This window comes from Melanotaenia boesemani, chromosome 24 (assembly GCF_017639745.1).
Source record: "Melanotaenia boesemani isolate fMelBoe1 chromosome 24, fMelBoe1.pri, whole genome shotgun sequence".
Lineage (NCBI taxonomy): Eukaryota > Metazoa > Chordata > Actinopteri > Atheriniformes > Melanotaeniidae > Melanotaenia > Melanotaenia boesemani.
In genome coordinates this window covers 16,787,636-16,799,262 of record NC_055705.1, presented here as the reverse complement: position 1 = coordinate 16,799,262, position 11,627 = coordinate 16,787,636, and the positions used below count along the sequence as shown (strand labels likewise).

At 38.1% G+C, this 11,627-nt stretch overlaps 1 protein-coding gene across 1 annotated transcript; it reads right to left on the bottom strand.

Moving 5' to 3' along the window:
• Window positions 1–348: 348 nt before the first annotated feature.
• mrpl39 (mitochondrial ribosomal protein L39) lies at window positions 349–11,021 on the bottom strand. The gene is made up of 10 exons (XM_041979226.1): window positions 10,845–11,021; window positions 8,755–8,961; window positions 8,489–8,628; window positions 8,278–8,377; window positions 8,024–8,091; window positions 7,706–7,818; window positions 7,507–7,572; window positions 7,248–7,401; window positions 5,451–5,498; window positions 349–493 (listed from the first exon to the last, which is right to left on the bottom strand). Exons 1-10 carry the CDS (start codon window positions 10,879–10,881, stop codon window positions 419–421), a joined length of 1,008 nt encoding a protein of 335 aa, XP_041835160.1. The 5' UTR covers window positions 10,882–11,021; the 3' UTR covers window positions 349–418.
• Between the last annotated feature and the right edge of the window lie 606 nt (window positions 11,022–11,627).

Here is an 11,627-nt window from a genome sequence, read left to right as displayed (position 1 = left end):
AGTCCTCAGGGACTTTTTAGGGCTCCAACAGCAACATTTCCTGACAATGATGATGTACTTTTGGCGGAAACCACGACTGGTGTGTCATATGTGTTGGAGTGCTTGGAATCCTAGAGAAAACAAGTTAAAGGACGCCAAACCTTGAGCTGGCCAGACACACTCATCAGATCGAGAGCCACCTGTTTAACGACTGATAGACACAACAGCTGCACCTCTCCCCAACCCTCGGCCAGTACATACACACAGCTTTTGTTGAGCAAACTGCTGACACATTTCTATTAGTATCCATTTTCACTCTCACTCCTTTACAGCCTAACAGGCCTGTTAAAGTAACAAAGTTTCCTCACAGATTTTTTAACGTTTATTGAATAAAAGTTACAGTCAGATACACGTAAAGTGTGCAAACATGAGTGAAAGGTCAAACAGTGGCGGCTGGAGGCTGAGCCGACTCAGGAGGGGATGGAGTCGCTTCTTCAGGTGCCGGGATGTTTATCTGTGTAAGCAAAAGAAAAAAAACAAAAAAACAGCTGCAAATCATTTGTTTACAAGCTTGTCAAAGCTTATGTTCTTCACTAATTTTCTTTTTTTTTCCACTATAAGAGAGTGGAGAGGTGTTGGGTCAGGATGCTCCCCAGTTCAGGAGTCAGTGTGCAGTGTGGGCGGCGGTGTTTGGAGCACCAGCTGGAGGCAGACGGGGGACATGCCTCCCCACCGCCTGCAGCCGGCTCACGAAACAAGCCCGCCCACGCCTTGCTGCTTTCATAAACCTGTTCCTAGTGCAGGCTAGGACGGACCATACCATGTTAATTTTTTAAAATGTATAATAAACAAATGAGCTCATTCTCCTGACATGTTTATGTACAGCTGAGGCACTTCTTACACATGACAAATAGCACAGATTAACAATTATCAACAATCTAACCAAAAACATGAGATTTTTATTTAACTAAAAGCATTAAATCTGATCATTTATTACCTTACTAAAGAGACAAAATGACAGCAACATAAAACTTATAATCAAAATTCATAACATGAGAGGAAACAGCAGGTAGGACTAAGTGAGAAGCCTGCATTTAGTATTACATTATACAACCATATCAGCTAATGTAAAGAATTATATTTATTATCAGAATATTGGATTACATCTATTATGGATATATTCAATTAATTAAATACTTACAAGGATACATGGGAGGAAATTCACACTGATTAGGGATGGTTGCAATTAGTAGTTTTCATCTGGTAAATAGGGTTTAAATCAGCTTCCAATTAAATAAATAAATAAATAAAATAAAAATAAAAAAACAAATATGTCTTTTTGACTCTATTTGACTTTAAACCAAAACATTTTTTTAATATAAAGGCTGCCATTTTGGTAATTCAACCTTCATATTTCTAACTCGAGAACAAGGAATAATTAATAATTCTTTTTCGCTCTGATTACATCCCCGTATCGTAAAAAAATCTGACATCTAAGTCAAAAAAATGACACTAATAGCAGATTTAAGTTGGCCTGATGAGAGCAGGTCCAGGCAATAAGTAAGAGACACCACATTTAACAGAGACTACAAGTTATCAGTTTATTTAGTTCTGATTTTCTCCCATCGTGTCAGCACAGGGAAAAAATAAAGACGAGATGAAGACTGAACAGACTAATTATTTAAATAAACGGAATATAACCACAGATGTGAGTGATCCATCTTTTATAAATGCTATTATTAAAATAATCAGATTGATTTACTTAAAATCAAGCATATAAACGAGGATCTAACACATTTTAGAGTTAAACAAACATGGTTTGACCCATTTTTACTGTATATCAGGGTTAGTTAAAGTTAAAGTGAATGGAAGCACACGAATGATTTAAAATGGTTCAAAATAAAAAAAAATCTATTAAAAATAGAAAAACAACTGGTTTAAGGAAGCAGCATAAGTTAATTAATTGCATTCCCCCAAAAATTAAAAGTACTTGTTGACTCAAGAGGCTGAAAGATGTACCTGGAACCTGAAAAGCTGCAGCACGGCTGTGTTGTTTTATCCACTAAAGGCCTCAAGAGGTCAAATAGCCCAAACAGAAGAATTATTAATGCTTTTAAAATGCTTACAGGCATTGATTATGTGCCACTAAATCAGGTTCATGGATGGAAGCTCTTCTCAGCTGGACAAATCTATGAAATTTGAGTTTCCTCAACATTATGACGTGTGTTTCAATCTGTTCAAGCTTAAACGTAACGACTAGCAGTGGTCATCCTGATTATTAATATGTAAAAGCAGAATAGTAATGACAGTTTCAAGCAGGAATAAGTCAATTAAGTCTAGTGGGATCAAAGTTGTAACGTCTAAAAGTAAACTGGGAATACTAAATAACATAATGAAGCTTCATTTGCTACATAAAAAGAGGTTTTGTGCCAACATCCACCAATGCTTTCAGCTTAATTTGGGATTTAAATTTAATTTATTAACACATAAAAACAAATTATTTCGTTGCAGATAAAAAAAACAGCTAATTATGATTTATCTAAATAAATTAAGAGTAAAAACTCTGTAGAAATAAAATAATGAAAAAGAACTGATGTTTCGGGCTGACAGTGAGGTGCAGCAGAGCTGAAGAAGCCTCTGCCTGAACACTCGGGGTTGCCCACTATGTTGAGCAGCATTTGTTTAATTATTATATAGTCATCTATTCACAAATGAAAAAGTTAACTCACATATGCTTAATCTTAAATTATTACATGAAATAATACATGGCCTATAATACACCTAAAAATTAGACAGAAATCTGCATTTTGTTAAAAACTGTTCCAGGGATGTGATCCTGTCCTGTGGTTATTGTTTCAGCCTTTCAGTCATTTATGGAAAATTAGTCTGTGATCAGGTTTGAAAATGCAACACAATAATTATTGTGAAAATTATTCGTTCTCTTTTGCAATGTGCTCATTGCGATTATGATTTTAAGCCCTACATCCCAGTATGACGTGGTCAGTTGTCCTTATATTTATTCAGCTGCTTTGGCGACTCACTAACAGGAAACAGTTAAATTCACATTTTTTAAAAAGTGACACGTTAATGTTTCCCCAACCTAAAAAAAGAATGCTGCCAATTTAGGATGCAAACAGATTCATGGAGAGAAGTGCATTGCTTTAAGCCCAATTTACAGACTTGTGCTGTAAACACACCTAAATGGAAACAACAACGCAAACTTATTTTATCTTCTTGTAGGGCTGGGCGATAAATCGATAAAATCAATAAATCGAATTTGAAATTTCTGGAGATTTATTTTTATGAAAATCGGGATTTTTTCCCATAGTTAGTTAGCAGCAGATTAATCCCTCCCTCCACACCAGACCGGTGTTTGTCTGACAGATTTTCAGTGAAGTGACTCTTCACTCATGCCTGGGATTTAGCTGTGCGTATAACTGCAGTGAGAAATGCTGCTCTCTACGAGATGCAGAATTCAACTTTAGCCCACAAACCCTAGTTAAGAGACAACCTTCATCAGGGGAATTATTTCTGCAGTGGATCCTGTATGATAAGGATCCAGATGGAAAGAGATCACGGATGCAGCTGTGTCGCATATTTCTATGTAAGATATGAAGTCGTTTATATGGTGGAAAAGCTATGACATTATAGGGCTGGGCGATATGAACCAAATCTTATAACTCAATATTTTTTACCTGAATCATGATATATGATATATATCTCGATATATATAGATTTTTTTTGTCAAGTAACCAAAGAGACAGTTCCAAATTACAGCCTTCAGTGCTAAATATACTTCTATTAAGGTTCAGCAGCACATGTGCATTAAAACAGCAGAAATTAAAGTACCTTTATATTTAATTAAATGTTCCTAAAACAAAATAAATTGAAAAGTACTTTTCAATGACCATAACAAAAATACAGCTGAGCAAAATGCAAAAGAAAAGATGCTGTTAACTCAAAACAAGCTATCTCGATATAAACGATATTCCCTTCTTCTATATTGTGTCTGATAAAGTCTCGATATATTTGAAAATCTCAATATATTACCCAGCCCTACGACATTATGCTTTATTTTTGCTGGCATTCATCTATATAAACAAATCAATGTTTTTAATGAGTTTATGTTTTGTAAAAGAAAAAAAAAAAAAAAAAAAAAAGATTAAAATCGGAAATCGGATTTGGTTATAAAAAATCGGAGATTTTATATCGCCCAGCCCTATCTTCTTGTATCTTTCCCCATCATTCCCATTTTAACAGATCAGGAAGTTAAATCAAGACATATGAATGCTCAAATGCAGCAAAAAATGAGCAATAATAGTCATAATAAAAGTAATCAGGGTTTCAGATTGTTGTCACTACTGTCGTTTGCAGCAATGTGGTTAAACAGAAGGACTCGTGGTCTTTAATGAAAGCTGTCCAAGAGATGACTTGTTTTGGCAACATTGGCCTGCCTGTACTGCAGTATAATCGTCCTTCAAAGAACTTCCAGTCCTGCTTCAGTTTATTGCTCTTCTGCTGATTAGTGGTGGAGATGTTCTGTTAACAAATGGGACAAAAAGGACAGGCACAAGGCTGCCCTTCATACGCATAAGCATGCCCAACGCTGCATGCATTACAGTCAGGTGATAAGACGATGAGTAACAATGACCTCTAAGACTATAAAAACACAAAAAAGTAAAGACGCCCGGCCGCTCCTGCAGCAGCCCTGCATTTTAATCCTGTGCCTGTAAAAACTCCAGAAAGATGTGATCCAAATCCCTGCTTCTACTGTCGATCCAACTGTGGTGTCCATATTTTTTGCCTCCAATAAAAAGCAATTTCAACTCCCTGAATGCCTGAAACTCAGTAAAATGTAGGTCATGGAGCATACCATGTCATCAGCTGCCGTTTTAAGTTAGTCTATTAATGAATATCTTTTTTTTTTTAATCCAATTACGTAATCAACGATGCACAGCGAATGCCAGAAAGGTTGCAGCAAAATATATTTTGCCTAGATGGCTCCATCCAAAATTAACTCTTAGCCTAGTTTGAATCGAGTCGAACTTGGTTATGCAGACACATATTTAAAAATACTTTTTGCTTGGATCTCCTGTTAGCGTCTGTGCTTTTGATGTCGAGTTCAGTGAGCAGCAGTTTGTCCTTCATGAGGAGGATTGGACCTGCTGTTTCCTAGAGATTACAGCCCACGATGCATCTTCTGTTTTTGCCAACATCATAATGAGTGCAATAAAAATAGCCATGTTAAATCCTAACCTCTGGCTGCTTTGTGAAATCTGAAGTGATAGCTGCAACCAGGGAGCTGGCTGAATGTGCAACGGGCAGCCGTCTGGACTAGCCTCCAGCGTCCATTTCAAACCAATGCCCCAAAAACACTAAGAGCCCTCTTTAAGCTGGCCTCAGTGCTTCAGCTTTGATGTTATGGATGTCTGAGGTAAGAAAAAAAAAACTGAGATGTTTGTTGTTCTTACTGGTTTTTGTGCCCGTTGTCTCAGCTTCCTCCAGACTGTGTGGTGAGCCTGTAGAGAGGAAACGAAAGTATGAAATTCAGGCACATGTAGGCAAAAAAGTACCAAAATTAACTATCAGATGCACCAGATTTCAGTGCAATTATAGCAAAGAGACTCAAAATATCTCATTTGCATAAATATTCTGACTCTTTGTTATGACAAGTCCAGAGTTGCTTTGTGTAGAGGACAGAATAACCACCACCACTGCCTCTCTTCATTCAGACCTTTACAGGTGTGTGGCCATTCCTCTATAAAGGTCACATGATAACCTCCTGGGCATTTTCTAAAAGACACATGAATGGCTCAGACCAGGAAAAGCAAACTCCTCTGATCTGATGAATAAAAGATTAATACGTGACCACAATTTAAAACAGCACAGCAGGCACTGAGAATCACCATCCCTGCAGCCAAACGGGGTCATGGCAGCATTTTTCTGTGGGGACGACGCTCTAGAGCAGTGGTGAGGAACCCTGGTCCTCGAGGGCAACAGTCCTGCAAGTTTTTCATGTCTCCCTGCGCTAACACACCTGATTTAAATTAAATGGATTCAACAGCCAATCAAGCTCTGCAGTGACTCATTAATTTGAATCAGGTGTGTTGGACCAGGGAAACATGGAAAACTTGCAGGACAAGAGCTAAAGTCACCAACACTGCCATAGAGGCCAGTCAGGACAGAAGTATAGCAAGATGCAGAAAAAATAAACAAAGCTTTTTGAAATATTCGCCAGAGTTGACCTTGAATAAGAAGAAATAGATGCTAGTTGCTCCTCAAGTGGGCTCAATGCACCATTGCCTGCCTGGCTCCATTTTCACAAGCTTAACTGCAGATGACCCAAGAGGTTCAAAGGAATGGATTCATGACCCATATATGAATGGGGAAGATCTGCATCCTGCAAATGATGGCAGGCTTTAAACATCTTTGCCATTGTAGAGAACTGCATGAAGACTGATGAGAATAATCCTGAGCTGGATCAATTTAGACAAGCCTAAAACTCTCTGTCACCAATGTATGCAGTTTATATTTCACTGCAGTGATGTGTTTAAATACTCTTGGGAGGGGAAAAAATAATAAAATCATGACTAAATGTGGATGGTAAAAGCATGTTAATCACCAAACTTACAACTGAAAACACAGTTTGAAAATGAATCTATCTACACAAACTGATTAGGAAATAATTCTTGATTAGATATAAATAATCTAGTAAAATATAATAATATAATAAAAGATACAAGCACAGAAGATAAGATTCCTGATCCAGAAGATGGATTCCTACTTCCAGTAAAGGGCCTTACTGAGAGCTGGTGGTGGTTTGTAAACCTAATTTTGAGCTAGGTAGCCCATTCTGAACACCACTGTGGTGTTATGTTGCCTGGCAACCAATTAATATAATGATAGGCACGATTTATGTAAGCTCATGCTGACAGCTTACGCATTTGCTCTGAATATATTCTTTTATTTCCGAAACGGGAAGTTATAACGAAGACGAACGACTTAACCTTCAGCTTTCAGGACCAAATCTCCAAGCTGTTTATGACTACATCTGTAGAGTAAACTCCGCCCACTTTGGTTCTAGTTAAACCTGTGTGAATGAGGGCCGGTTCATCAGAAAGCATTTAGGTTCTCAGACTCCAGAATGGAGCTGAAGCTAGAACCAGAACTGTACCACCCTGAAAGCACTAAATGCCATCAGTTTGTTCAGGTCTTCATATTTCATTGTTATACCTCCACACCTCAAACACACACACACATATCCCTACCTGTAGCTGCAGAGGCAAAGAGAGGCCCTGTGCTCTTCTGTGGTGTCCCCAGGATCCTTGACCTAAGCTGTGTAGAGCTGTTACATCAAACTGGGAGAACAGGCCTGTTCTGGCCACCAGAGGGCCCCCACTCAGCAGCACATGCTCACCACATCTACAATAATATAAATCCATAACAATAATAGAATTTAAAATTCGATGTTGACAGAAATGTGACATGAAACTGAAAATACAGTGAGAAATGAATGTGTCATATCACCTGTAGAGGGTCACAGTGCCTTTAGGACTTTGTGATGCTTTTTGTTCAACTTCCTCCTGTTTACACCTGGAAGACACAACAACAACACTCACAATAAATTAAAGTTTAAGGAAAACACAAAGGCATAAAGATGAAGCTTCATATTTGTTCCATTTAAAGACGTATGTTGGTAAGATCTGCAAGTCAGATCTAAATCTACCTGCTGTGTGAGAAGACCTCCAGCGCCACAGATGGCATTACTTCCAAAGGCTCCCATGGGAGGTCCTGATGGATCAGCTGCAGGGCCCCTCTGGTCAGAGAGCGCAACGACTCCTGGAAAGAAAGCCATGTTGGTTAATAAACACCCCAAAAAGATCAAAACACAAACCAAGAAACAACAACTAGTAATTCCTGCTCTGCAGTCAAAACTCCAACACATCACCAGCCTCTTAAACACACAAGCGCACAGATTGTCACTTATGGATGAAACAACATCCAGTAAAAATTTGTAGGCGTCCTAGCGGTTTGTCCAACACACCTCAGAGGGAGTCCATGAGTCGAGCTGAGGGTCGAGGACCACATCGCAGCAGAAGGCCCCTGAAGTGACTGCAGGGAAATCCAAACAAGAATTGTATGAGTGACAAACAACTGCAACTATATTTAGTCTAACTGCATATAATATTAAGGAAAACAGAAATAATAACAGCCAAGAATAAAAATAGTACAATATATTTCCAAGATATTTCTTGGACTTTAGTATCTGACAGCTGTCAATCAGAACCACACATCTACCTGGCACATCTGGAGTGCTGAGCAGCTCCACGGTGTACTCATCCTTAAACGCCGTCTCCAGGACCTGTCCTAGCAGGGCTGCGCAGGAACGCCAGTAGGCCTGAGGAGAAGGAGACAGACTCACTGGGTAAATATTTTCTTTACTCTCCTGAATCAGTGCATATAAATTAAGGGAAAAAGAAAAACAACACATTTTTTGTCATTGACATACCAAGTTGACGGGTGTTGGGTCGTTGTCTTTGAATGTGAGCAGAGTGAGTGAGCAGGAGCGGGTGAGGGGCTGATGAAGAGGCCACAGTTCCCCGTCCACCAGCGCCAGGGCCGAATTGTTCACATGATATTCCGTCAGATCTGACAGAAACAGAGTTCATATGAGTGCAGCTTTAAAATACTTCCAGTAAAGTTTAAGTTGGGGGAAATTCTGTCCCATTTCCAGGTTGTTTTACAACTATGCCGACAGCCTTATGCTCCACTTACGTCTGGCGCAGCTCAGTGGAGTGGACATTCCTCTGTTCATAATGAGCAGCGTGCCATCCAGTCCTGGGCCCTGCATGGACACCTCTATCTTTTCAATACGGGGGTACAAGGCTCTCTGCCTGGCCTGCTCTCTGGAGAAAACAGCATTGCGCTGGTGTCGTACCTCAGCTGGTGATGGACGCAGAGATGCTGCAGTGGATGCAAAGCCTGTGGGTGGGCCGGGATAGAGGAACAAATTTAAACAGAAATAAGTTATAAATTATATATATATATGTTTTAAAAAAATGCAATTTCCCGCCAGGACTAAGAAAATAGTTTTCATTCATTTAATTTAATTCAAAGGAGGTGGTTTATCTTTATTTATTAGTATTGTTTTATTTAAAGGGGCTCTCTAATAATTTAGTGTTTATAAACTAGAGCACATTATGGAAATCTGAAAATGTTCCCAAGCTCAGTGTTTACTTATTATGAGTGGGGCTAAAAGTGATTGTGAGTCCTCCAATTCAGCTGTCACATGAGCATCTGAGCCAAAGGCTTTATCTTGCACAGGATTTTAGACCTCAAGGCTGTCTTTCCTGGAATATAAAGCCAGGATTAGGTTTGGACAGGATAAACTGTCAGAATTAGCAGCAGCATTGATATAGATCTTTAGAGGTGTAGAGGAACTATTGCTGTATATAATCCTTCTGTATGATCATAGTTATTTAGATTTTTAACCAATATCAAAACAGAATTTTACTCTTTTGATCGCATTTGAATTTTTAGTGTTTATAAATATTAAGACACGAGAATCATTAAGTGTTTGGTCCATTATCAGATTAAACCTTCACCGAAAGAGCACAACCTTCCGCAGGTTAAGCCTCAAAGTGTCTAATAAACAGCTGGAGAAGAATTAAGATTATAGGTTATATCTATTTTAAATTAAAGTTTTTAAAATTATTTTAGCTTTCAGAGTCAAATATACAGTAGGATAAAAGTATCATTTTTATTTTAGTACAATGAATAGTAAAATAGTTATTTATTTTTGTTTCGTTAAACCTTTATTTAAACATTTTTTTTAATCCCATTGAGATCAACATCTCTTTGTCAAGGGTGATGTGGTCAAGAGGTCAGTAGTACATGACTTATAATACAGATTGAAAATACAAAGATTATAAATTAACAGCCAATACATTAGTAAATTTAAACAATCTACAAATTTTAAAGTGCAATGAATGAAGTCTGCAAGTACATAAATAAAATGAGGTCAGAAACAATTATTTCCCTGTAGTCCCTGCTCAAACATGGCATTAGCAGGTGGGCAATGTGAACTAGGCTGGTGAACGTTCCTCAGACTACTTTTGAAAGTGGTCCACATTTGGACAACAGTGTGACCGGGACCAGTTGCATAACTTGTTTAAAATTTTGTTGGTCCTGTGGTTAAAAGATATTTTGTGTACTGGAGGTGCAGTTTGCTTTTATTTGTGCAGTAAGGGTGAACACAACAGCTTTTTTACCAAGTGCCAAAATATAGTCTTTGGCATCCTGGGGGCACCCTTTACAAACAATATTTAAACCCACAGTGTATTTACACACGATAACGCTTGATATAAATGTAAGTTAGCAGACCTATAAATACTGATGCCCTATCTATTTCCTTTCACTGATTTTGGCGAGTCACGTTGCCTATGCGTTCATATATTGGTCACTCCAGAAACATTTTAATGCCAGGTGTATGCAGGACTGTTGTATTAGGGAAATGTGGATTCAAGATGTTTTCTTGTTTTACTTATGACATATTCTATAATCCATATATATTTTTCCGGTTAATATTTAATTCAACACAGACCTGTTTCATGGCGCACCGACCCATCATCAATAATAACCAACGAGGAAGAAATAGCATTCACAGTTGTGTTTAGCTTTTCATGTATTGTGACAATGACACAAGCTAAGCTCATGCCAAGGATCATATGTTTGCTTTTCTTACTATATAATGTCAAATTAGCTTCTTTGACAAAAGTATTTATTTAGCATAAAAGCAGAACCTCGCAAATTGTCAACACTTTAGCTAGCTCACGCGCCAATGCTATTAGCTAACGGTTACTTACGGGACTGCAAGACGCGACATAAGGTCCTAGTCGCCATTGCTACGAGTCTTTCCACATATACATACAAAATAATAAACAGATAAATCTGATTAGTAAAAGCGAATGGACAGCCACTGTTTTACAAACGCCCGTGCTTGAAGGACGCCATGCATAGCTCGTGTGCAACATATATTTGAGTCCGGAGAGTACCAAAACATGAAAGTTCCGTATGGCCTAAAGACAAACTGCTGTTCTAGTTTCTGACAGCAGATGTCGCTCTTGACAAAATAACTATTTGTTATTGGAACCCCTTCCAGTACAAATTTATCAGTCATAACAGCATAAAACACTTTTTAAAAAATGTATAACACATGTTTTATGCTCCTACAGCCACCAACTTTTGGTTTTATGTTTTCAGGTAATTTCTGTTTTTTAGATTTAATAGCTTTCATGTGTCTGCTACATTTGTGCTAATTGGATCTGAGCCCAAGTTAAGATTTTAGAGCCAAACTTGCACATTTTGTAATGGTCTCTAAAAGCATTCAGTATTTGATAAATGCTCTTTGGTTTTTTTTTTTCTTCTTCTCCAGGGCCAGAATCAGCAGTGTTGGCACTAAGAGCAATGGAAAAGTAGGACGCCTGGTCTGGAAATACAGCAGCTGCAGTTATGGAACATCATAAATTCTCTCAACACAGGCCAAGAAAATGCATTTTTACTGTTAAATGGTCAATTCATAAGAAAAGTACATATAAACGATCAATTTAAGTTAGACTTAAAGAACGGAAAGAGTATCTTACATATGA